Genomic DNA, 27248 nt, shown 5'->3' on the forward strand with positions numbered 1-27248 from the left:
TCATCACTGTTTCCATTATCTGTCCCGTGCGGCTCTTTGTTTCAGTGATAGGTCTTAATTATATTGATACTTCCCTGCAAAGCAGATATGAGACCTAGGGAATGCAGCTCCCATTTGAATGCATGGGAGAATAGGGGACTTCCATAAGATTTGCCAAGATCCAAGGTCCATCTAGTCCAGGTCCTGTCTCAAAACAGCGGCCAGCAGCAGATGCATCGGAGGAAGATGTAAGAGTTTTTTGCAATAGGCAGATGTGGAATAATCTCTCTCCCTACCCCCATGTTCTGTCTTATCCCAGTTTTTAATAGTTGGGATTTAAGCCAAATTCTGAAGTATGAGGTTGAATATCCCTATATATTATGCTAGAGTTTTCCTTTTAAACTGTTCTCCAATGAGGTGGCCTTGTTAGCACTACAAAAGTAATTTTCCCTCTCTTGATATTCACCTCTTATCAACTGTTCTGAATAGGCCACTTCCACCTTAATTGAATTGGCCTCGTTAGCACTGACCCTCCCCGCCCCCACTTGGTAAGGCAACTCCCATCTTTTCATGTGCTGTGATTGATATACATATATACTGCTTACTGTATTTTTCAAACCATGCATCTGATGAAGTGGGTTTTAGCCCACGAAAGTTTATGCCCAAATAAACTTGTTAGTTTCTAAGGTGCCACAAGGACTTCTGGTTGTTTTTGCTGATGCAGACTAACATGGGTAGCACTCTAAAACCTGTCATTCAGTCACTGTTATGGTTTGCTGGCATTTCCTATCTGGTACATCTCTCAGAGCATTGTCCTTTCATTTCCATTGCCAGATTCCTTTACCCAGGAGATATTTATAGGCCAATCCCACTCTTCTTCTTCTTTTTTTTTTTTTTTAAACCTGGGAGTGGCCAGCCTTGTGCACGTCTTGCTGTGGTTTAAAATTTCAAACTGCTCAGCTGAGGGCTGGTCCAGGCTAGGGGAGGAAAATCGATCTTAGATACGCAACTTCAGCTACGTGAATAACGTAGCTGAAGTCGAATATCTAAGATCGAATTACTCACCCATCCAGACAGCGCGGGATCGATGTCCGCGGCTCTCCGTGTCGATTCCGGAACTCCGTTGGGGTTGATGGAGTTCCGGAATTGATATAAGCGCGCTCAAGGATCGATATATTCCATCTAGATTAGACGCGATATATCGATCCCCGAGCAATCGATTTTTAACTCGCCGATACGGCGGGGTAGTCTGGACGTGGGCTGAGAGTGACTTCCTTCCCTCTGAACAGTATCTATGCTGGGGGCGGGGGGAGAACTTGATGTAGCACCTCCAAAGAACAAGAATAGGGATCCATTCACTGGTTTTTGCCCTGGAAGGATCCATGTAATGCCCAACATGGAGTAAACATTAAGAGAGCTACTTGGAAAAGTAGACTGTACAAAAGAGATCAGTCTCGCAGCCTGGGACAATAATAATCTAGGAACACAATAGGCAAGTATGAAAAACATGCATTCGCTCAGTGCACCAAAAAAAAATAAAAAATCATGATGCTTCATCATAGGTATCTGAGAACAAATTATGGAGTTCCTGTAATCATGTGATATGTGCTAATATTTATTTAGCATCTTTCTGCAGAAGCCCTCAAATCCCTGTACAAAAATGGTATAAACCTCCAAAGTCCCTTGTGAGGCAGGTAAGAATTCTCCCTTCCCATTTACATGTGGATAAAGTGTGGCACTGTGAGGCGGTATGGTGTAAAGCAGTGGTCCCCAACCTTTTCGTCTGGTGGGCACCAGACGAAGGACCACTGCGGTGGTGGAGCATCCGCCAAAATGCCGCCGAAATTCGGGAGCAACGCCTCTCGATGACGTCACTTGTCGATGGCAAGTGTCGTCATCGAGAGGCGTCCCCGCCAAAATGCCGCTGAAATTTGGTAGCATTTCAGTGGGTGCTCTCCTGGGGGCCAGGACGTGGGCGCCATGGCACCCCGCGGGCACCGCGTTGGGGACCACCGGTGTAAAGCATTTGCCCATGTCCTCCAAGCAAGTCTGTGGCAGAGCTAGGACTCTTGGCTTTGTCCTTCAATCTTAAAACCCTCTGCATTCCCTCTGTTTTCCACTCTGGGTGCCACTCAGCTGAACACTGCATGGATTGTTAAAGGCTGGCTTTCTGCAGCTCAGCCTGCATCAGTTGCCCAGAATAGTGTGTTGATCCAGGAGCAGTGGCTGGATTCTCTTGGCAAATGTTGTGTAATCCAAAGATCAACCCAAATCTGTTCCTTTCTGGCTGTATTACCCTGGGTTTTTGTGACACTGTTCCTCTGTATTCACACCTGGCACCCTATGTGGTGATATTCTGTGTACAAGATGTGCCTTGTGAGGCGTCCATCAAACTGAGTTTTCAGATGTTGTTATCCTGGTAAAATGCGTGGCAACGTTGTATGTAAAGTTAAAAGTTTTAATTGCCGGGTGTTGTTTAGGCAATGTCTACACTGCACTTTCATCGGTATAATCTTTGTCGGTCAAGGGTGTGGAAAGAACACCTCCCTGACCAACACAAGTTTTAGTGACGAAAAGTGCTGGTGCGAACAGCTCTCCTGCCAACAAACTACCGTCCCTCGGTGGTGGTGGTTTTATTTTGTTGTCAGGAGAGTTCTCTCCTGCCGACAATGAGCAGCTACACAGCTTACCTTGCAGCAGCACGGCTGTAGTGGCATGGCTGTGCCGCTGTAAGGTGCACAGTGTAGACATAGCCTAAAACATGTTCCAAGTCTGGGGAGTGACCAAAGCAGTTCCTCAGAGACAAAGGGCAAGCTGATGCCTCAGCCAGGTGTAAACAAGATCAATGGGCCATCGCCTGCTAGCGAGTAGCCACTGAGAAGGAAAAGGGGCATGGGCAGACAACCTACCTTTTAGCAAAGAGTCCCGTTCACACAGACTTCTTGTCACCATGCTCCCAGCTGGAAATACTTCTCAGAAGGACTAAGTGAAAAGAAGAGGCAGTCACCCGATGTACCCCCCCCCCCACTCCTCTTCTGTCCATTGATTCACTGCACAAGAAGGAATGAAGGAAGCAGCCATTACACAGAAGTAGGGGTCCTAGCCTAAGGAGTTTAGCCAGTAAGACTATTGAGAGAAACTTTGCTTTGAATGTAACTGTGTTAAATTAGGCACTTTATTTTTCTTGTAACCATTTTTGGCTTTTCATGCCTTATTACTGATATTCACTTAAAATCTTGTTGTATTGTTTTATCTAAAGCAGTGTGTTTGGGGAAATTCCATTTGAGATAACAAGATTTGTGCTTATAATTTCTATTAATAAAATGACAGACTCTTTTATGAGCTTGTATGGTCCAGGAGAGGGTTGAAGTATGAGATGTACGTTTCTGGGCAAAGTGTGGGAGTGTGCTAGGGTCTCCCTGCAGCGTAATTCGGGCTCGTAAACTCCGAAGTGTGACTGGCAGGTTACAAGTGCACACAGATACAGCTGGGAGTGACTTAAGTGCTGGAGGCTGTTTGTGAGCAGTCCAGGAGTGGAGGCAGCAACAGCAAAGCAGTGTAAAGGGCACCTCAGGTTAGAGGGCTGGGTTGACGCAGCTACTCATTAGTTTAAATCCAAATGGTGGGCAACCTGCATCCCACAGGCTGCACGCAGCCCATCAGGGTAATCTGTTGGCGGGCGGCGAGACAGTTAATGTAAACAAACTATCTGGAAGCACGGCTGCCCTCAGCTCCCAGTCACTGTGGTTCACCGTTCCTGGCCAATAGGAGCTGCAGGAAGTGGCATCCAGCAGGTTGCCCACTACTGGTCTAAATAAAGGGTTTTCAACTTTCTTTTTTTGGTAGTTCTCTAAAAAAATGTTGGATGCAGATGTGGACCCCCTTGGAAATCCAACCTGTGGTCCATGGACCCCTGCTGTAGAAGTCGTGGGTTGAAAACTAACAGAATTTAATTATTAATGTTTCATGTGCTCAGCACAGTATTTGACATAGCATGAGAAAGGGTGCTAAACTGTGGGCATCTAATGACAACACATCTGGGTTTTGGCCTGTAGGTGGGGGATATTCACATACTTTTGATCAGAAAAACGGAATGCCTTTTCTGGGATCTGAAACTTTATTTTCATAGTCATCTTTCATGGACCCCTTAAACATTGTCTGCAAACACCTATGGTTGAAAAATGCTAGTCTAGATGTACCCTGGGTATGTCACATGCCAATATTCTGATTAATAATAATAATGGGCCAGTTCTGCAGCTGGTATAAATCAGCATAGCTCCATAGACTTCAAATCTATAATGTCTGGCCCAGTGTGTCTAGAATCTGTATCAAATAATTTCAGATATGCATTCTTTCCCATCATAAGCAGAAAAGTATTTAATGCGCTACTTAGTTTCTTCCTTTGGGTTTTTTGCTAATATTATTAGTGTCTTGTTTTGTTTTATTATTCAGTGGGCATAAATACAGATTTGTTTTGGTGCCAAAGCATTCAACATATTAATGCTCAATATCTATATTGTGGCCTAAGATCTCTTCCCATTCACTCTTTACTGGGAGGCTTCTCAGTCCTGCTTTTGGTTTTGGTTTTATCTGTTTTAAAGATCCTGTTGTTTCTGCCATCTTTTCATTGTATTTTAATATACAAATGATGTACTGTCATTTTTGAAATCTTTATGCTTTTAAATTGTAGATATTCTCTGTATTTGATTCCTGATAAATTGCATTTGCCTTTCTATATGGTTCAGTGTGGGTAAATCACTTTTTCTCATGGGATAAGCGTAGATTAAACTTGAACAGTCTTTACAGTATTGAAAATAAAACTCTCATGCATGTAACAATCTTGGGGTTAATTAAATAACAAACCAGTGAGTGAGTAAGGAATAAAACAAACTGGAGAGCTTCTGTAGTGAGTTGCTCTATGCATCCAGGTGATGTGCTCTGAAGGCAGGGGTTGGGAACATCTCCAAATTCCTTTGTTCATAATACTGTCCTGAATGAGAGAGTCTCTCTAAATTATAATCTTCTACAAACATCTCTCTACAATACTCGACAGTGCTTGGGTTATCCTAAAGTACTATAAATCCCACAGCTATGTGTCCATGTCCTAGCTTTTAAATGGCTTCTGTGTTTTACCATATATGTTTGTTTACCCATAGAGGCTACATGTGGGTGCTCCTGCATGGAGATCATTGCAGAATCAAGGCCTTCTTTAACTCCCTCCACTGTTTTATGTGTATCTTGGGAGTAGTGCTTTCTCAATGTGTACATGAGGGGAGGTACTTTTGTACTGTGATAAGCAGACAGATATCAACTGACAGGCCCAGGAATGTAGTTCAATATCTGGTTGTGGTCTCTGGTGCTTGTGTGGTAGCATTAATGGAGATGGCTTAATATAATGGGAGTACTATCACTTGAGGGGCTAGGGGAGACTTTTTCAGAGGCACAAATGCAGGTTTGGGTGTCCAGTTCATGACTTTGAAATTGATGTATCCTAATACTCCAGCTAGAATGGTCCTGGTGACATTAATACTCCCTTCTGCATGTGCACTGGCTATGCCAGGAGGCTCTTTATTTTCTGTCTGGGTTCTCAGAGCTTAAAATACAGACTCTTCTTTGCTTAGGAGAAATCTGATGGCTCTGGTTGCACCCTGAGAATGCTGAGCATGCATCCTCTGAAGTCATGGTCACTTGCAACTCTTGGCCAGAAATTTCATCTAATCTCTAGTGCATCTAGCTTGTGTGGTTTTTTGTTACTTGTCATTTCTTAAACCACCCTCTACTCATTCTTGGCACAGGCATCTTCCCTGGTGCTGTGGCATTTCATTGATGGTCCACTGAAATAGCAGTAGGAGGTTGTGATCCACCTGTTCTTTAAAGCAAGCAGATCCACAGGCTTGATGTGCCTGCCTGGGATGTAAAGTAGCTTATGAAAGTAGCTGACCCACAAAATGGACCTTAGTGTCCATCAGATCTCATGATGGAGAGTGTTCATTATGGAAAAAAAACTCCGTTCCTACCCAAGAAGCACTTGCAAATCCCTATAGTGGGAATCTTGCACAGTCGTTGGCCCACACTAGTCTTAAGTTACCAGTCTAATACACAAAGTAATAAGTAGCTATTGTATTCCCTTCACTGTGACCATATTTACTTTTCACAGTGATTCTTGAGCTGCTCACTGGGCCTTTAACGTGTGTGTGGTGTGTGTGCGCGCGCGAGTGCAAAGAGCATAACTGAAGATCTGAATCTCAGAGGTGCCAGATCACTTCAACTGAAGTTAAATGCAGGGGAAGAAGAGGTGGTGGTCATCATGTTAAAATATATCTCACAGTAAGAGGATGTTTTATCGTTCTCACCTGATTCTTTCTCTGCTATGAGGTGAATGGACTTCAGCTCTCTGGCAAGTGCAGATGTCAATAGGGGAACATCCTGCAGCTTTTCCTGGAAGACATTTGCCTTCTCAGGCCATGTCTACATCTAAAATTTTGCAGCGCTGGTTGTTACAGCTGTATTAGTACAGCTGTATAGGGCCAGCGCTGCAGAGTGGCCACACTTACAGCAACCAGCGCTGCAAGTGGTGTTAGATGTGGCCACACTGCAGCGCTGTTGGGCGGCTTCAAGGGGTTTCGGGGAACGCGAGAGCAAACCGGGAAAGGAGACCAGCTTCGCCGCGGTTTGCTCTCGCGTTCCGCGAACCACCCTGCAAACCGCAGGGAAGGAGACCTGCTTGCTCGGGTTCGGGGAACGCGAGAGCAAACCGGGAAAGGAGACCAGCTTCGCCGCGGTTTGCTCTCGCGTTCCGCGAACCACCCTGCAAACCGCAGGGAAGGAGACCTGCTTGCTCGGGTTCGGGGAACGCGAGAGCAAACCGGGAAAGGAGACCAGCTTCGCCGCGGTTTGCTCTCGCGTTCCGCGAACCACCCTGCAAACCGCAGGGAAGGAGACCTGCTTGCTCGGGTTCGGGGAATGCGAGAGCAAACCGGGAAAGGAGACCAGCTTCGCCGCGGTTTGCTCTCGCGTTCCGCGAACCACCCTGCAAACCGCAGGGAAGGAGACCTGCTTGCTCGGGTTCGGGGAACGCGAGAGCAAACCGGGAAAGGAGACCAGCTTCGCCGCGGTTTGCTCTCGCGTTCCGCGAACCACCGTGCAAACCGCAGGGAAGGAGACCTGCTTGTTCGGGGAACGCGAGAGCAAACCGCGGCGAAGCTGGTCTCCTTCCCCGGTTTGCTCTCGCGTTCCCGGAACCACCCTGCAAACCGCAGGGAAGGAGACCTGCTTGCTCGGGGTTCGGGGAACGCGAGAGCAAGCCGGGGAAGGAGACCAGCTTGATTACCAGAGGCTTCCTCAGGTATGCTGGGATACCTGCTTATTCCACGGAGGTCAAGAAAAGCGCTGGTAAGTGTCTATACTTGATTACCAGCGCTGGATCACCAGCGCTGGATCCTCTACACCCGAGACAAAACGGGAGTACGGCCAGCGCTGCAAACAGGGAGTTGCAGCGCTGGTGGTGCCCTGCAGATGTGTACACCTCCTAAGTTGCAGCGCTGTAACTCCCTCACGAGCGCTGCAACTTTCTGATGTAGACAAGCCCTTAGAGTTTGAGCCTCAGGCCTTGGCTACACTGGCGCTTTACAGCGCTGCAACTTTCTCGCTCAGGGGTGTGAAAAAAACACCCCACTGAGGGCTGCAAGATACCGCGCTGTAAAGCGCCAGTGTAAACAGCGCTGGGAGCGCGGCTCCCAGCGCTGCAAGCTAATCCCCACGAGGAGGTGGAGTACGTGCAGCGGTGGGAGAACTCTGCGCTGCGACCACACTCACGCTTCAAAGCACTCCCGCGGCAGCGCTTTGAAGTTTCAAGTGTAGCCAAGCCCTCAGGGTGGGGAATTCACTACCTCATTTCAAGTGTGATCTCAAGGGCTCTGTTAATTGCTTGTCCTCAGAAGAAATGTCGCTGGGCAACTTCTGCATTTTGTTGGCCTATGCAACCCATGTCAACTGGGTAAATCTTGGATGGGTCACTGAAAAAGTCAGTTAACAGCAACCCTTCAGCAGGGTGAACATATCCAGTCCAGGTCCTATCAATGGTCTGTGGCTGTTGCTGTCTGACTAGCTATTCCAGAATGATGATGGGGAATCTGCTTAGCCTAACTGCCCAGGGTCATCCATAATAACTCTTGTAATTTTGCATGCAGCTTGAGTCTCAGCTAGGGTGACGAGACAGCAAATGTGAAAAATCGGGACAGGGATGGGGGACGGGAGGTAATAGGAGCCTATATAAGAAAAAGACCCAAAAATTGAGACTGTCCCTATAAAATTGGGACATCTGGTCACCCTAGTCTCAGCTGGTTTGAGCCTTAATGGTAGACGTCCCCATAGGACACTTGAAGTGCCCTGTCTCCCAGAGGTATGTGTCTGGGCATAATTGAATGAGTAACTTTCATCTTCACAGCTTATGGACCAAGTCTCTCTAATGAGCAGAACTGGGATGTTACCTTCAAACCCCCACCCCCAGGAATCTATCTATGACATATCCACATACCCCCATCCATCTACTTTGAATTGCATGAAACAGGCCAAAGAACACAGTAAACTCCTTTTTAAAAAAATTTTCTTTAATAATTGGATCACAGCTGATTTGTGGTCACATAGTAAGAGACAATCCCTGCCTGTAGAGCTTGCAGTTGAAACAGAATAGACAAAAAGTGGGAGGGAAAACAGATGCACGGAGAAGTGAAGTTTGTGTCCTTGAATAAGTCACATTCCTATAACTTCTGTCTTAACAACCAAGAAAGCTTAATACAAATGAACAAACAGTCCTAGTAGGAGTAGCAACTTTCAGGTATAGTCTAGCGCCATCTAGGTGTAACTCATCTGAAACACCTGTTCTGCAGCTCCACCCATTTTCAAGTGCTATCACAATCCAGGTAGATGAACAAAACTGGCTACCCCTAAAACTTTTGGTGCAGGACATAAGAGAAATGGACATAAGAGAAATGAACTGTTCGTACAGTCCTTGCCCCCTCAAATGGCTTAGTGCAGACTTAGTCTCCATTTTAAGTATCTGAAATAAGGATTTTCAATTTGGCTTTCATAAGTGCTGTAATATGTTACATTCCAATTACTTATTAAAACCATGCTTAGAGGCCTGCTTGTAATAGGTCTCATTACCCAGAGTTTAGTCTCTCTGTAAATATGCTTTTAGAAATTGGCTGGTAACGTAAAACAGTTCTTCTATGAAGTTGAAATGAAGTGTGTAGTCTGAGACATTGAGGTGTGTTAAGTGTAGTGTTTGTGTGGCCAGTGAGAGCAGCGATCGACGGAATCTGTGGACGTGGCAGGTAAACAAACTGGCCCGGCCCGCCAGGGGGCTTACCCTCGCAGGCCAAAGGTTGCAGCTCCCTGTGGATTCTAGGGCATCTCTGAGGGCTTGGCTACATTGGAGAGTTGCAGTGCTGGTGGTGGGTTTACAACGCTGCAACTTACCATCCACACTTACAAGGCACATACAGCGCTGCATCTCTCTGGCTGCAGCGCTGGTTGTACTCCTGCTCTACCTGGGGTATAAGGATTGCAGCGCTGGTGATGCAGCGCTGCTCTGCAAGTGTGGCCACCAAAAGCGCTGTAATTGGCCTCCGAGGTATTCGGAGGTATCCCAGAATGCATGTTCAGCCACTCTGCTGTTTTGTTGTAAACTCCGAGCTCCCGGAGCTGCTTATCTAAAAAACAAACACAGCTCGTTTGCTCGAGCAGAAGCAGGCAGGGGGATATCTTTGGAATGTTCACAGTTTGCTTGAGGAGAGAAGCAGCACAGCGGGGGGGGGGGGAGAAGGGGGGGTCCGTTTTGGAGCAGCTGCTTATCTGGTCTGAAGGCTATTTGCATTTAGTGAATAAGAGAGGGGTGGGGGGAAGGGGTCAAAACTTTTAAAATGATTGAAGGTTGGTGCTGTGTATCTTCCAGTCCTTAGAACTTGCAAGGCAGGGAGCTGACACAGTGTCAGCTTCAAAAATCCACTCTGTCTCTCCCACGCTCCCTGTCACACTCCACCCCACCCCTCTCTTTTGAAAAGCACGTTGCAGCCACTTGAACGCTGGGATAGCTGCCCATAATGCACCACTCCCAACAGCGCTGCAAATGTGGCCACACTGCAGCGCTGGTAGCTGTCAGTGTGGCCACACTGCAGGGCTTTCCCTACACCGCTGTACAAAGACAGCTGTAACTCCCAGCGCTATACAGCTATAAGTGTAGCCATACCCTGAGACAGTGACAGTAACCACTTGCAGCCAGCTTACAGTATGTGAGTGAAGGTGCTACCAAGGTGGTGGTGGACTGTTTGCCATACTGGTGTTAAATCAGAATGCTGAGGAACTGAGACCAAGAGATGGCCCTGAGGGAAAGTGGTGAGAAAGCAGGAGTAGTGCAGTGTTTTTTGTTTTCCACTCTGCCAAAATTCCACTAACTCTGAAGGAAAAAGCAAATAGAGAAATTGCTGTCTGTGGAAGTGTCTAGCTTCCCTTTCGCATTTTATGAGCTGTCACTGGGCTGTTGTGTCTCTGTCTCTCTCTCTCTCTCTCTCTCTCTCTCTTTTTTTTTTTCCACCCCTATGTTTTAAGAGTTCTTCCAGTGGAAGGCAGAGTTACTATGGCAATCCAATGAGTTTTCTCCCTCCTGCTTCCTTCCCTTTGGAACCACAAGTGGCCAGATTCCTCAACTGTGTTTAATATATTTTGGTGGTTATGAAGGATGTTTTTCAGGGAAATGATGATACATAATTCTATCTTTATAATGGAAAAAGTGTTAGAATTTTTTCTCTCTCTCTCATATATAAGAGAACACTTTAAATACTTCCCTGTCTGTTCTTCAGAGCTCTTGGAGACAACTTGCTCCTCGACTCCTCCCAAATGTGATCTCGATTGCTGGTTCATAACCGTGGTGAGATGGGTAAAGGCAGGGACTGAGCCAGCCAAAAGAGGCACAGAAATTCAACAGGCCAGTCAAAGTGAGCAAAGAATCCTCTTTGGACTGTTTGCCTCCTAGGGGCTGCATGCAGGTTCCTGCTTTAGGAGTGGCATTGATTAATTATGGGCCCTTCTCTTTTTTCCAAGTGAATAAACAAATGTGGATTTTATTATCATCCTAGACAACTAATGAGAAACTCCAGACTGGATTCTGGTTTCCATTTAAAAAAAAAATAAAATAAAGAAAATAAAAAAGCTCCTAGCTACCTTACTTGGAGCTGAATTGGAACCCTAACTGATTTCCCCTCTCCCCTCCCCCCCCATCACTTTTTCCATAGCAAGTAGTAGGAGAGTGTTGGCCTGCCTGAAGCAAGTTCTGAGAGGTACTTGGATACAATGTTTTTCCCTATCCATAATAAGCACTGAAAGCTCAGCTAAACTGGAAGAAGAATAGGAAATGGACTTGGGCAAAATATCTAGACACTGGGCTAAATTTTCAGAGGACTTACTTCCATGCTTGCATAGTTACTTTAATTGTATCCACAGATTAAGTGATTGTGCATATGTGGTGTGATGGGGCAAGGCCAGATGGCTACAGTAAAGTACTGAGAAACAGGTATGTTAGCCCCAGGCTAAACAAATCCCTAGGACCCTAGTAACCAAATGGCAGTTGCTCCAGGTTAATCAAGGCACCTGGGGCCAATTAAGATCTTTCTAGAAGGCAGTAGAGATAGCTACTTTAATTAGAACACCTGCAGCCAATCAAGGCAGGCTAATCAGGGCACCTGGCTTAAAAAGGAGCTCACTCCATTCAGGCAGGGAGGAGCCAGAGGAGAAGGAGCATGTGTGAGGAGCTGGGAGCAAGAAGGCAAGGAGCTGAGAGTGAGAGAGTGTACTGCTGGAGGATTGAGGAGGACAAGCATTATCAGACACCAGGAGGAAGGTCCTGTGGTGAGGATAAAGAAGGTGTTTGGAGGAGGCCATGGGGAAGTAGCCCAGGGAGTTGTAGCTGTCATGCAGCTGGTGCAGGAGGCACTATAGACAGCTGCGATCCACAGAGCCCTGGGCTGGAACCTGGGCTCTGTGGATCGCAGCTGTCTATAGTGCGGGCCCGGGTTCCCCCCAAACCTCCCAGCTCCTGATCAGACACAGGAGGAGCTGACCCAGACTGTGGGTTCCACAAGAGGGGAAGATCACTGAGGTGAACAAATCCGCCAATAAGCACAGGACCCACTAAGGTAGAGAAGGAACTTTGTCATAGTGGACATAGGCTCCTAACTAGCAATTTCCATGTGCAGTCATGCCATTTGCATTGATAATGGTGTTTGCCATTGCACACCTGTGGCTCTGTGCACTTTATTGCACATTCAAGCTGACTCCAATCTCATTGAAAACTTGGGTCTGTGTTCTTATATGTAACTAAAACTATTTTGTTCTTTGGGGGGGGGGAGTTAAATCTTGCCCTGTTGTAAGAAGGAGGCATTCTGCTAAAACTGGCCAAAATATTCCAGCTAAAATAATAAATTCTGCAGTTGTTAAAGGAGCTGGGAAGAAGCAGTGATTAAGGGATCAGGCAGAGAGGAGAATTGCAGAGGCAGCAGGGACCATTGACGCTACTGGGAATGCTGGTACCAGTAAGTGGACAAGTCAAGCTTTCTCTAGTCTAGAGTCTGTGCTATACACTCTCCCTATATGTTAGAGTCTAAGGCCTTGGCTACACTCACACTTTACAGCGCTGCAACTGGGGTGTGAAAAGACACCCTCCTGAGCGCTGCAAGATACAGCGCTGTAAAGCGTTCGTGTAATCAGGGGAGCAGCACTGGGAGCACGGCTCCCAGCGCTGCACGCTACACTCGTAAGGGATGTGGTTTACATGCAGCGCTGGGAGAGCTCTCTCCCAGCGCTGCCGCTCTGACTACACTCACACTTCAAAGCGCTGCCGCGGCAGCACTCCCGCAGGGCTGCCGGGGCAGCGCTTTGAAATTCCAAATGTAGCCATACCCTAAGAATAAGTGGCTAGTTCCATAAGAACCATAATGGCTGAGCTTTTCAAAACAACTCAGTGTTGATCTAACTTTCCCATTGGAGTTCTACCATTCACTTCTGTTGATTTCAGTGGGAGCCGAATTAGGCCAATGCTGAATATCTTGGAAAAATCCCAGCTGACATTGCTTATGCAGTGGTCCCAAGCATTAGACTCTGCCTGCAAATGTATAACTAAAAAGACTTTCTTTTTATGGGACTGTCATACAACCTGTTGTCAGTCTCTCATGTACTTATAACTAATTTAGGGATCCTATCAAAAATCAGCCCTCTTTTTAAGAGTTATTGTCTTAAAAAAATGTCATCCTCTTTTCACATGTATCCCTTAAAATGAGTTGGTACAAAGGCTAGGACCTTTAAAATAAAATGGAGTTTGAGTAGGCCCCACCAGTGAGTTCTAAAAGTGCCTTGGAAATCTCCCTTTAAATATAGTAGATTTTCTTACTTCAGAAACTAACATCTTATTTAAATAAGACGAGTATTGGGGCAGAGAAAAGTCCTGCTAGGAAAGATTTAGCTTGAATAAGTCATTCCCAAAAAGAGAGATTTAAAAAGGAGTCATTCAAGTAATCCCCTAGTTTTTAGTGTATTAGCATTTCAATTCTATTTCAATCTTAGCCACCTTCTTTTTCAGGGAGCACGTGGTGGTGGTGGTGGTGTTGTGTTCCTCTTACCCCCAGTAATACTCTTACCCAAGAAGGCTGGGTGTTTTGTTCAGAGAGTTGTGGGTGCTATCATGGCATCAGGACTGGCACATCTTCCCTGTTAGCACAAAGTGACTACAAATGATGCCTCAGTTCTAATCCAATCACGTGCCTGTTTATTTAATGGAAGCATGTGTTTATATTAAACCTTTAAATTCAATACAGGGAGTCTAGCTTCGCAATCCACTACTGGGATCAACTTTAATGCAGAGAATTTCATAGTTCATCCTCAGAGACCAAACAGAAACCCTTGGTAAGAGTGTGACAGGACTGAGTGCGTTATTGTCTGTACAGGAAAGTAACTCCTCCTGTTGACTGCTAATAAAGATTTCATATCTGGAACACGTGTGCGCGCACGTATATGCATACTCTTGTTCCTCTACTCTGCTTCAGTATTGTAGGCCTTTTTAGGTAGGGCAGTCCTTTCTGCCTAATCAGCTAGTTGTGCTGTTCCAGGGATGGTGTCCCTATCTAGCCTCTGTTTACCAGAAACTGGGAATGGGCGACAGGGGATGGAGAATTTGATGACTACCTGTTCTGTTCATTCCCTCTGGGGCAGCTGGCATTGGTTGGAAGACTGGATATTGGGCTAGATGGACCTTTGGTCTGACCCACTATGGTCATTCTTGTGTTCCTCATAGTAGTACGCACTTGTGGTGGTATCCATAGAAGCACTATAGTTTTAATGGCTTAAAAAGAGAGGATCCCTCAGATTAGTTTCCTAAAGCTATATTTAGGCACCTACATAAATGGCCTGATCTTCAGTAGTGCTGAGCATCCAGCAACTCCAATTGAGTTCAAACCCTCAAGTTAAGTACAAGAAATGCCTGTCAGAGAAAGAACTTGAGTTGATTGTGTTTGTCCAAACTTACTATTGTGATCTCCTGAATAAACGAGTAGTACAGATTTAATAAATTATCGGGGAGCTGTGCATACTGCGCTTCCATGCAAAGTGGCTTCATCTTCCTATAAGATTTTCTTCAATGAAGGTCAGCATTGGACTGTCATTCCACGTCTTGCCCTGTCCAATCAGTTACCACTAATTTTTTTAAATAATTTTTTTAAACTGTCACTTATCAGAGCTAATTGTAAGGGGGAGGAGGGAAGACTTTGTGTGTGCGCGCGCACACACACAAAGTTGTCCTTATGAATGACTTGAACTTGACCAACAAATGCTAGATGGCAGTTATAGCTAATGCACATCCAGATCTGTAGACTGTGTCCCACCCTCCGAAATTCTCAAGGAACATTCATGCTGAGTCATGTTTTGATGCTACTACAAATGAGATTGGAACAGTTTCTGAATAAGCAGGGAGGTGGCCTAAGTTACTGTCAGCCAAGTGCCATATTTGTTAACTGAGCTAAGAAATGTTTTGTTTCTGATACTTGTGCAATTGTATTTATACTTCCTCTATGAATTACATCCATCAATGGGTTATTGGTCCTCAGGTTGCCTGCTGAACAAGATGATCTTCGTATATGTGTTGAGGCAACCGCCATCTCTGTGGAGAAATAGACATGCCACAAGGGAGTGGGAAGGTGAAGAGTAAACAGGACTCTGGCTATCCGTGATGGAGATCAGCTATATGAAAGATCTCTTGAAGAAAACAATGTCTGCTGTTTAGTCTGGCTACAGTTAAATCGATGCACAGAAAAAGCCTGGGGGAGTGGGGGGAATGTTCAGAAGTGCCTAAGTCACTTAGGTACTCTTCAAAATGTTTCCTTAAATGCCTAGCGGGGAGCTTAACGGGAATTGTGACGGGTAATATGCTTTTTGCCAAGTTCATATGGATCTTCTGATAACGTGCTACATGTGTGCTGGATGTTTGAGTTTTTGTTCTCACCTTGCATCAGTATATACTGGTTAAGCATGCTTCTACAAGGCTGATTGTCATCAAAGCTTTTTCATGTGGCCCGTGGTTTTTGGAAGTACTAGAAAACTTGCTATGCTGTGTCTGGTCAAATTCTAGATGCAGTAAAACTATATAGATGCAACCATGCATTGGGAGTAGGAAAAGAATGCAGATCTGAGGGAGAAATTGACAAACCTTAGAAACTGTTTTCTCATCCCTTCCTATCACAACAGGTACACTACCAAAGGTGAAGTGTGAAAGCATAGCACATCCCAGTGTAGGATAACTTCAGTATAAGCACACTGTTTAAAAATAGTTAATCCTGGGACTAAAGATATCTAAAACAAACCAGAAGAAATTGGTTCTGTCCGTACATCATAGATGAGCAATACCATATGTCTTCAGACTTACTACCTCCACTTCCAGTGGGACTAAACTTAAATTGTACCTCTGTCTAAAAGCTACCCTTAAAGCTACCCTCCTAAAAAATAATCTTGTAACAGCAGCCACTGCACATTAGCAATATTTTACCCTAGAATCATCTGCCTTATGCTAATAGGACAGTGGAAAGCACTGTGAAATCTTCAGGATGAAAGATGCTGTATAAAATGTAAATGAAAGGCCAAAACAATTACACCGTCGATGGTGTGCACACGTCTGGTCTGGTCAACTTTATTGAGAAGGAGATTGGTGCGTTTTCCTGTTTAAACATACAGAAATGTGAGGAGCTAAAATATTCAGAGGTTGGAAAAACTAGGTCTGTCTTTTTTTTTTTCTTTAAATACAAAAAAAGAGGCATACAACATTCTGAAGAGACTCGAGAGGATTGTATGGGGCCAAACCCATAGGATGCACCTCTAACTTAGAGGCTTGGTGCTGATTGGCATTTCCTCTACCCAATGGCTAACCTCCAGGATAAATGTAAGGACAGCACTGGGAACAAGTAATCAGAGGCAGGATGCTTCAGCTGCACTGAGCCGGAGTTAGCGAGGCAGAGAGTGAAGGAACAGGAGCTGGTGGTGTAACAAGACTCCCGAATCTTCCTATCAAGAGCGGATGGCTCAGGACTGCTGGGGAAACGTGCTGTGCAGTGCACTCTACCCCTGTTCCTAATGAGAACCAGAGATAGACTGTCCCTAGGGGCATGATGCCAGACACCCCATTATGACAGATCCTGGCCTTTGTGGTTTTGGAGAGCCAGAAGGCATGTTAGTCATTCTTTGGCCTAGCACTCGGGGGAATCGTTACATTGAAATACTGCCCATGTTCTGCTAGGGTGGAAACTCTCACTCCTCCTCCTTTTCCTTCCAACCTCCAGCAAAAGAGAGAGGTTTTGAAAAGTATTTAGCCAAACATAAAAAGAAATGCATACTCTTGAGCAGCTACTAGTTGCGATATGGACTGGGCTAGGCATTCCAGAGCCACTCCTGTGCCTGGAACAGACCTGTCATTCAGCCATGAAATCTGTCACTCTGCTCTTCAAACTCAGCCTGGATAGCCTAGTAATGAAGCCTATTGGGGATGAAGGGCCTTATTCTGCAACCCCATATGTGTAACTCTCAGAGGATCTGGGGAAAGATCTATGTGCAGAGAGGCTGCAGAATCAGTGGGAGAACTCCTGATTGGAAATAGACAACGTCATTAGGTGGAGAGCATATGGTCAATATATTAGACAAAGGGCACCCCAAGTGAGCTGTTTTTATGAATCCTTTGCCTCTGTGTATGAGAGCCATATATTGGACAAGCTTAGTAGAGAGAGAGATGTCTCTATATATGCTTTGCCAGTACCCTGCATGTTGGGTAAGGCCTCTGGAAGGACTTCTGTTGTATGTAAATAGACCGTATGATGGGACAAGTGATGGAATGAGAGTGTTGCTAATAATGTACCCTTGTCTCTGGTTTCTACCTAGCTTGCAGGAGGAATCATTCTTGGTGTGGCACTCTGGCTCCGTCATGATTCGCAGACCACAAATATCCTGTACTTGCATCTAGGTGACAAGCAGGCCCCTAATACATTCTATATCGGTAAGTAGTGCTGGGAAAGAAGTAGGCGGGTGGGTGTGGAGGGAATGAGGTTTGTATGCATCTCCATTGGTGGTGGTACCTGCACAACTTGTCCTGTTCCAGCGAAGCATGACACACCCAGAAATCCAGACAGAAAGCACTGTTGCAGGTGTGACCGGGGTCCTAGTGGGGAGCCAGCTAATGGTTTCTCAGTTAGCATGAACTGCAGAGAATGGGGCAGCCAAACCCCAAAAAGCTAGTGGATATTCAAATACTTAGATTTACCAAACTAGCATAAAATAGCTTCTTTATTATCTCACTGATTACTCAGAAGTCCAAACAACAGAGTTCCCTTAAAGTGATCTAACCTCAGACCTCCATGCAGGTACCCACGTCAAATATAATGTTAATTTATGTAAATCTTATTTAATCATATAAAAGAAAAGCTTCTACCAATCTCAAAGGATTGAACACGTTACCTCCCAGGTTAATTAATGTTTCAGATCTTACCCAAGAACACGGTACAGCCATTTCTTATTAATTAAACTAAAAATTTCTAAAAAACGAGAGAGTATGGTTAAAATATCAATATACATACAGACATGAGTTCAGTGCATGGAGGTGCAATTCATAGCAGAGATGGTGAGCTTCGTAGTCGCAAAGAGTTCCTTTAGAATTCAGTTTATAGGTCATAGTCCAAGGTCCGAATCTCATATTCACCGAGTACCAGCATAACCGGGACCTCAGTCTTGTGACTCAAACTTCCCCGATGAAGTCTAAGCAAATCTGAGATGACAGAATCAGGACCCAAGCATCTTTTATACAATTTCATGTATTTTGACAAGTTGGAATTCCTCAGGGAACAAAAGGTAATCAGGATGACTTTGAAGGAGGTCCATCACTGGTACTTAGCTATATGAGTTAATCTAAGGCCATTTGCTTGTTTCTCCACCATTCACAGTACATTTCAAAGAGATGAATACCGAGATATCCTGTGCTTACAATTCATTTACATGATAGGATGTTGTTTTGACCTCTGAATTATCAGAATACAGTATAGACAGGGACTGATTACATTGTCCGCCCTACTCATACATATGTAAATACACAAAAACAAAAACATTTTCTCCCCACGTCTTCTGTGGGTTATTTATTTTGCAGAATGTTTAACCTTTTCTAGCCATATGTCACAGCTGGCATCCTAAAAACATAATGTATGCTTGTGATGTTGAACTCTATATGATTTTATGGAAATATGTGAATGAGTATGAGTATAATGTAACTGGAATATGCTTCATGCAAAAGATCTCTTGTAAGGTATCATTACAAAGCTTATAATCGACTGAGTGTGGTCATCTTATTTGTATGAATGTAACACTCTTGTATCTGAAACTAGAAATATGAAATATAACTAAGGGCCTATTGTAATTCAGTTCTATTACTATACTAAGTTTAGGCTTGCATGTTTTTTGTTTTATTTTACTTGATAATTCACTTTGTTCTGTCTGTTACTACTTGGAACCATTTAAATCCTACTTTCTGTATTTAATAAAATACTTTTTACTTATTAATTAACCTAGAGTATTTATTAATACCTGAGGGGGGCAAACAGCTGTGCATATCTCTCTATCAGTGTTATAGAGGATGAACAATTTGAGTTTACCCTGTATAAGCTTTATACAGGGCAAAACAGATTTATTTGGGGTTTAGACCCCATTGGAAGTTGGGCATCTGAGTGTTAAAGACAGGAACACTTCTGTAAGTTGCTTACAGTTAAGTTTGCAGCTTTGGGGCATGTGGTTCAGACCCTGGGTCTGTGTTGGAGCAGACTGGCGTGTCTGGCTCAGCAAGACAGAGTGCTGGAGTCCCAGGCTGGCAGGGAAAGCAGAGGCAGAAGTAGTCTTGGCATATCAGTTGACAGTTCCCAAGGGGGTTTCTGTGATCCAACCCATCACAATGCTCATTATGGCAATATATGGAATAAAGTGTAGGCTAAAATATCTTATACTAGCAAGATATGACATGCATGTGCAAATCCTGTTTGATTATATGTAACCTGTATTGCATGTTGCTCAGATCCTAGAGTCAAAGGAATTAAAAATGAAAAGCATGTTTAAAAAATATCCAGCTTTTCTGTGCAAGCAGTAAAGAGAATTTCACCTGTCCCATTTTCACTAATATCCTTTAAATATGTTTAACTTCAGGAGGGAGTTGTATGATGGGTCTGGACATAAGGGAGAGGAGGGATTGCTTGCTGTAGCTGTTTTTTGGGATTGTTGCTTCTCTGCTGCAGAAATATGGAGCAGCTGAAGGAACAGTCGGCAGTGGAAAATAAATTGTTGAGACCAGCATGATTCATGTTTTCCAGGCATGTGCGAGTGTGTTAGGTTTAATGTGATTTCAGTAATTGGTCAGCGTTCTGACTTGTTGGAAAGGGGAGACCCTTATTTGACTGTGCTTGTCTGCACTTGAGCAGCAGCTCAAGTCTTGGAGAATTGGCTTGAGCAGGATGTCTGCTTTCCAAGGTCCCCCTTTCTTATGAGGTTTGACCTCTGTGCTGTGTATCTGAAATCAGCTGTCTGTCTGCAAGGGGAATGCTAAGGATGCTGTGTGCGGTGGCGGGAGGGGTGTGTGGAGGAGATGATGATGATGACTGCAGGGTACTGGGTGTGGACCAAGCATTCCTGCATTCTCAGGGCTAGACACACAGGAAAGAGATGCTGTCATGGCTGGGGACCTGGGGGAGGAGGACATCTGGAAAAATTATTCTCCATTCCTGTTCAAGACAAAACTATGTATGGGTCTATTTCTCCTCAGATCTGCTCCAGTTTAACTCTGTTGACTTTAATGGAGGTTTACCTGATTTTCCCCCCCCCCACCCCCGGCCCACTGGTGTGAAAGAAGAATGAGCCCCATAGCTTTTTCCCCACCACTGTCCACTCAGACAAGATGTCTTCAATATCTGCACATATAGTTCTCCACCAGGTGGAGATATTTTAAGGGGCAGCCCCCTTCCAAATGCTGGAGAAAAGGAAGGGTGAGGTGGCTGTCACCAATATGGGATAGTCATACAGCTCGGGGGTTTAGAGGTGTGGAGATAATCCTTCCTGTTTTGAGAACGAGAAGAGACTTGGAAATAAGAACACTGTCCCCTTAGGTGGAGAATTGTTCCTAGAACCGCAATCCAATTCTCTCATAAGGCCCTCAGTAGACTGCATGTGACAACCCTAATATAATGGCAGGCTGCTGATCTGTATAGATTCAGAGGATACTAAAGACAGTCTCTGGTTGTGTTGGTTAAACTTCCATAACACCAGTACACCACTCTTCCCTGTCAAAACAATGGGTTATACAGTTGCACTACAGCCATCCGAATAACTGGAGTGCATTCGGACAATGGAGGATGCCTGGACTGTGCTAACAGCTGCTCAGACTTGTGCTTGAGTTCATAAATGGATCCATGCACCTGGATATACACCCTTCATGTGCCCTCGGTGAGCCCAACTTTTCATAGAGCTCCACAACTGTCAAGGTTCCTTCCCCACTCTGAACTTTAGGGTACAAATGTGGGGACCTGCATGGACACTTCTAAGCTTAATTACTAGCTTAGATCTGGTAACTCTGCCACCATCCAGAAATTTCAGTGTCTGGATCACTTCTTGTTCCCCCTAAAACCTTCCCTTCCCTGGGCAGCCTTGAGAGGCTTCATCAATTCCCTGGTGAACACAGATCCAAATCCCCTGGATCTTAAAACAAGGAAAAATCAATCAGGTTCTTAAAAAGAAAACTTTTAATTTAAGAAAGAAAAGTAAAAAAAAATTCATCTCTGGAAAATCAGGATGGAAAATACTTTACAGGGTAATCAGATTCATATAGCCCCGAGGAACCCCCTCTAGCCTTAGGTTCAAAGTTACAGCAAGCAGAGGTAAAATCCTCTCAGCAAAAAAGGAACACTTACAAGTTGAGAAAACAAAAATAAAACTAATCTGCCTTGCCTGGCTGTTACTTACAATTTTGAAACATGAGAGACTGGTTCAGAAAGATTTGGAGAGCCTGGATTGACGTCTGGTCCCTCTTAGTCCCAAGAGCGAACAACACCCAAAACAAAGAGCACAAACAAAGACTTCCCTCCGCCAAGATTTGAAAGTATCTTGTCCCCTGATTGGTTCTCTGGTCAGGTGTCAGCCAGGTTTACTGAGCTTCTTAACCCTTTACAGGTAAAAGAGTCATTAACCCGTAACTATCTGTTTATGACGCCCCCTAAATCTCAGACAGTGTGGAACCACACTGGCGGTGATTTCTTCCTAGAACTTTAGAATAAACAGTTTAATAAAACACATGCACCTTTACATATACTACTAATTATGTAAAACTACAAGATTTTTTTACATTCCAAGGACAACTTACCTAGTTAACTCCGGGAAACTTTCATGGGAGAGTGCATCTACTTTGTTTGAAGCTCCTGAAATGTGTTGAATTTCAAAATCAAAATCTTGGAGAGCTAAACTCCATCGAAGCAGTTTTTTGTTGTTTCCCTTAGCAATATGAAGCCATTTTAGTGCAGCATGGTCGGTTTGTAGCTGGAAACACCGTCCCCAAACATATGGGCCTAGCTTCCAGGGCATACACAATGGCGTAACATTCTTTTTCACTGATTGACCAGTGGCTTTCCCTCTCAGACAGTTTTTTGTTGAGAAACATGACAGGATGAAATTCTTGATCCGGTCCTTCCTGCATTAAAACTGCTCCTACATCACTCTCAGACGCATCTGTGGTTACTAGGAATGATTTGTCAAAGTCTGGGGCCCTTAGCACAGGGTCAGACATGAGTGTTGCCTTAAGCTGGTTAAAGGCCTTCTGATACTCATCAGTCCACTTAACTGCATTTGGCTGTGTCTTTCTGGTCAGGTCTGTTAGTGGGGCAGTGATTTGGCTGTTGTGTGGTACAAATCGCCTGTAATATCCGGCCAAGCCTAAGAAGGATTGGACCTGTTTCTTTGACTTTGGGACAGGCCCCTTTTGGATAGCATCCACCTTGGCCTGTAGGGGAATTATCGTACCTTGACTCACCTGGTGTCCCAGGTAAGTCACTCTGTTTTGACCTATTTGACACTTTTTTTAGCCTTAACAACAACCCTTAACTCTCTGTTTATGACAGCAACTGACATGACATTCACGTTGGATGCTGAGCTCTCTTGAAAATCTGGTCTTGCGTGCCCAGAGACTGCAGAGATGCATTGGTTGTAAATGCATGTAACGTTAGCTTCAGTGTACTTGGATCCTTTCCCTTTCTACTGCCTGTTGAGGGAATATTAAAAAGGCAGAACTTGCCATGCCAGGCTGGACCCAGTGTTCCATGTAGTCAGATATCCTGCTACCAGCAGTAGCCAATATAATCTGCTTCATAGGAAGGTGTCGCAGTTCAACTTCCACTCCCCCAGCAAAATGACACACCTAGTCAGTTTTCTATTGCTGTACATAGGGGTGGAAGGTGTTAATTCCTGAATCCACAAAGGGCCTTAAGTCTTCCTCCAGGGTCTTCTGTAGACTTCTGCACGTGGACACCGTTGGCCTTTATTCAGAACATCCTCTCTTTCAATATAAACTCCAACATGGTGAGACCGATGGGGCAGAGAGCTCAGGTGTCTAGTTACCCCAGGGACTGGCCCAAAGATCAACTTCCTTCTCAAGGCAAAAAGTGAGTCCCTTCCCTGCACCTCTGCCTGAGGTGAGCTACCCAGAGGACAAGGAAACTGGGAGGAGCTGTTCATCTTCCTCCAAAATCTGAGAGAATCGAGCAATTGGACAGCAAAACGGTTTCCTCCAGGGTTTTGTCTCCCTCTTTTGAGTCTTTCTGCAAGGATGTATATGCTCAGGATTGGCTCCAATAGCAGGTGCTTGTAATGTTTTAACATGACAGAATCAGCAATCCAACATGGGCCCATCAGACTTAAAGTAGGAGCACCTTACCACTGACTTTCTTGACACTCAACAATGGATGTGATCTCTTTTTTTAAAAATTTCATGAATTATAGTCAGTAACAGATCTGCCTAGCTTCCCTGTGATGACTGTAATTCCCATTCAGTAATAGTAGTGGAGCATTTCCTTCAGCTGTTCCCTGCCACTCCCAGAGTGTGGAGCCTGAGATGACTTTTATAATTAAGGCATTTCCTTCTCAGTACACCATACTCTGCTTTTTCTCCCCCACCCTTCCCCCACAACATTTCCATTTCACAGTCAGGAGCTTCTGTAATGTAGACTGGCATGCTGTGTTCTTTCCCTTGTAGAATATTTTAGTGTCCAGTGTGAGGGTTTATTCCCAAAATTTACTAGGGTATTTTTAACAAATGTTGGCATGACTGTGGGACAGCAGAAAGCAGTAGAGCTATCTGGGAATGAAGCCCTGTTTAGTTGATAGATCTGGTGAGGCTGCAGGGATTGGTAGGAGGCAGATTGGCCATTTTGTCTGCCTGTGGAGATCTGTTCTGCAGAGGCTATTATGCAGGGGAATACATGTGAAGGACGTAAAGTGACAACCAACTCAGTCAGTTTTACCCACAGTGGGGAGAGTGCTGAAACCAGCAAGGAGGGACTGTATGGGAAGCTGTAAGGGATATGGGGTGTCGCACTAGACATCTTTGCTCATTGGGTGCGGTATGCTGGAAGGCTCTATCTTCCTTCCCAGAAATGAAGCTGCTTTCCCCGTGACAAGGCTGGCGTGCATGCTCGTTCCCAGTGTTTGTTCTCCAAGTTTCTCCATTCCATGTTGGCAGAGGGAGTGGAGCAGCTGGATGTTGTTTTAATGTTAGAGTTTTGGTTGTTCCCCCTCCTTCAGTTGCTGCTTTGATTCAGTAGTGAGGCCAAAGCTTCAGAGCGCCTGTTAAATGTCAGTTAAGGAAAGAGCTCCCTGGGGTGCTGCCGTGGAGAGGGGAGGAGCCTGCAGTGAAGCACAGTGGAAGGAAGGGGAGATTCTCACATGATGCAGGCCCTGGACCTTGACTGTTGGATGCACCTGTTGCTACAAATTCATGTGGCAGTGCGCAGCTGCTGTCCCCATTCATGTTTTCATTCTTTGTTGAAAGCCACTTGAAGGTGGGGTTTTCCACAGGAAATACTCTTTCTGATGTGCTTTAGCTTCCCACCGTCTTCAACCAGTTCCATTTATCTGCTTGTTTTGAATTGGCTTCCCAGGACATAACAAGATTTTATTTGTTGGCTCTTTCAGTTTGTTGTTTTAAATCTATCTAATCTTAGCTGCTTTCTGCAGCCTTCTTCATTTTGAACCTCTGTTCTGATTGTGGACATGACCATCCAGAAAATAGTATTTAACCCCTCCAGCTCTTCAAAAGACAAGTTTGTCTTTCAGCAGCTTAAGGCAGGGGGGCACTTCCTGAGTAGCAGTTGTTTACCTCTGTTGTGGAGCAGTAAGGCAATATGCACAGGTGTGCTTTCTTTGCATTAGAGCTGGGCACACAATCTGCTCATGCATCATATACACATGCATGCCAAGCCCTTACCTGATGCCGTTTTTAAAAAGGGTTGTTGACTCATACCATCCCTCTCTGGAGAATAAAAATGGTGTGGGAGGTTAAGGTGATCTTTCTCTCTCACATCCTCTAGTAGGGAAATGTTTGAATGAGCACCTACCTACCCTGTTCATAATTATATTCTCTAATAGGGAGATTTCTACAGACACATGCACTTTCACAAATGTCTCCTAGCGGTGAGATTTTTCAAAGGCATACCACTATCTTTCGGTAGGAGTTGCGTGCCTTGATTGCCTTCTGAAAATCTCCCCCTGTATCTTGAAGGAACAGCCGGCTTGCTCCCAAATGCATCCTCCCTCCACCTTATTGATAGTTGCAAAATCAGAAACACTGCTGCACGCCACCATTGCATCTGAAATGCCCACTCTACACTGCAAACATAGTATGTGTTCATAAGTTGTTAGAAACACATTGGTAGAGGATAGTAGAGATTAGGACACTCAAGCAATTAATAAAATTAATCACAATTAATAGTGCTGTTAATAATAGAAAACCATTTATTTAAATATTTTTGGATGTTTTCTACATTTTCAAATATTTTTATTTCAATTACCACACAGAATACAAAGTGTTCAGTGCTTACTTTATATTTATTTTTATTACAAATATTTGCATTGTAAAAAAAAAAGAAATAGTATTTTTCAATTCACCTAATACAAGTACTGCAGTGCAATCTCTTTATCATGCAAGTTGAACTTACAAGTGTAGAATTATGTACAAAAAATAACTGCATTCAAAAATAAAACCATGTAAAACTTCAGCGCCTTGAAAGTCCACTCAGTCCTACTTCTTGTACAGCCGGTCGCTCAGACAGACAAGTTTGTTTACATTTGCAGGAGATAACAAGAAGCGGGCAGCATTTACAATGCTGAAAGTGAGAACAGACATTTGTATGGCATTGTTGTACCTGGTGTCACAAGATATTTATGTGCCAGATATGCTAAAGATTCATATGTCCCTTCATGCTTCAACTATCATTCCAGAGGACATGCGTCCATGCTGATGACTGGTTCTGCTCGATAACAATCCAAAGCAGTGCGAACTGATGCATGTTCATTTTCATCATTACTAACACAAGGTTGATTTACCTTTTTGGTGGTTCGAGTACTATAGTTTCTGCATCAGAGTGTTGCGTTTTTAAGACTTCTGGAAGCATGCTCCACACTTTGTCCCTCTCAGATTTTGGAAGGCACTTCAGATTCTTAAACCCTGGGTTGAGTGCTGTAGCTGTCTTCAGAAATTTCACATTGGTACCTTCTTTGCATTTTGTCAAATCTGCAGTGAAAATGTTCTTAAAAATGAAAAACTTGTTGGGTCATCATCCGAAACTGTCATAACATGAAAAAATGGCAGAATGCAAGTAAAAGAGCCGGAAACATACAATTCTCCTCTAAGGAATTCAGTTGTAAATTTAATTAATGCATTATTTTTTTAATGAGCGTTGTCAGCATGGAAGCATGTCCTCTGGAACGGTGGCTAAAACATAAAGAGGCATATGAATATTTAGCATATCTCGCATGTAAATAACTTGCAATGCTAGCTACAAATGTGCCATGTGAATGTCTGTTCTCACTTTCTGGTGACATTATAAACAAGAAGCGGGCAGCATTACCTCTTGTAAATGTAAACAAACTTATTTCTCTTAGCAATTGGCTGAACAAGAAGTAGAACTGATTGGACTTATAGGCTCTGAAGTTTTACATTGCTTTGCTTTGTTTTTGAGTGCAGGTACGTAACAAAAAAAATACATTTGTGCATTGCACTTTCACAATAAAGAGATTGCACTACGGTACTTTTATGAGGTGAATTGAAAAATACTATATTATTTTTACAGTGCAAATATTTGTAATAAAAAATCTAAAGTGAGCACTGTACACTTTGTATTCTATGTTTGTAATTTAATCAAAATATTTGAAAATGTAGAAAAAATCCAAAATGTTTAATAAATTTCTATTGGTATTTTATAGTTTAACTGTGTGATTAAAACTGATTAATCATGACTAATTTTTTAGTCACGATTAATTTTTTGAGTTAATCTCATTCGTTAACTGTGATTAATCAACAGCCCTAGTATAGATACATACTTTTTATAAGCAACCTGTTGACCTGCCAAACTCTCTAACAATGGATTAACCATTGATTAAAATATCTACTAACCCTTTAT

At 44.1% G+C, this 27248-nt stretch overlaps 1 protein-coding gene across 1 annotated transcript in view; it reads left to right on the top strand.

The window, feature by feature from the left end:
* CD81 (CD81 molecule) overlaps positions 1 to 27248 on the top strand; it is a 68104-nt gene that overhangs the window by 10171 nt on the left and 30685 nt on the right. The window contains exon 2 of the mRNA XM_050953763.1: positions 17443 to 17557. Coding sequence (XP_050809720.1) covers positions 17443 to 17557 — 115 coding nt within the window. The remainder of the gene's footprint in view (positions 1 to 17442; positions 17558 to 27248) is intronic.

This window comes from Gopherus flavomarginatus, chromosome 5 (assembly GCF_025201925.1).
Source record: "Gopherus flavomarginatus isolate rGopFla2 chromosome 5, rGopFla2.mat.asm, whole genome shotgun sequence".
In the NCBI taxonomy this organism is placed as follows: Eukaryota; Metazoa; Chordata; order Testudines; family Testudinidae; genus Gopherus; species Gopherus flavomarginatus.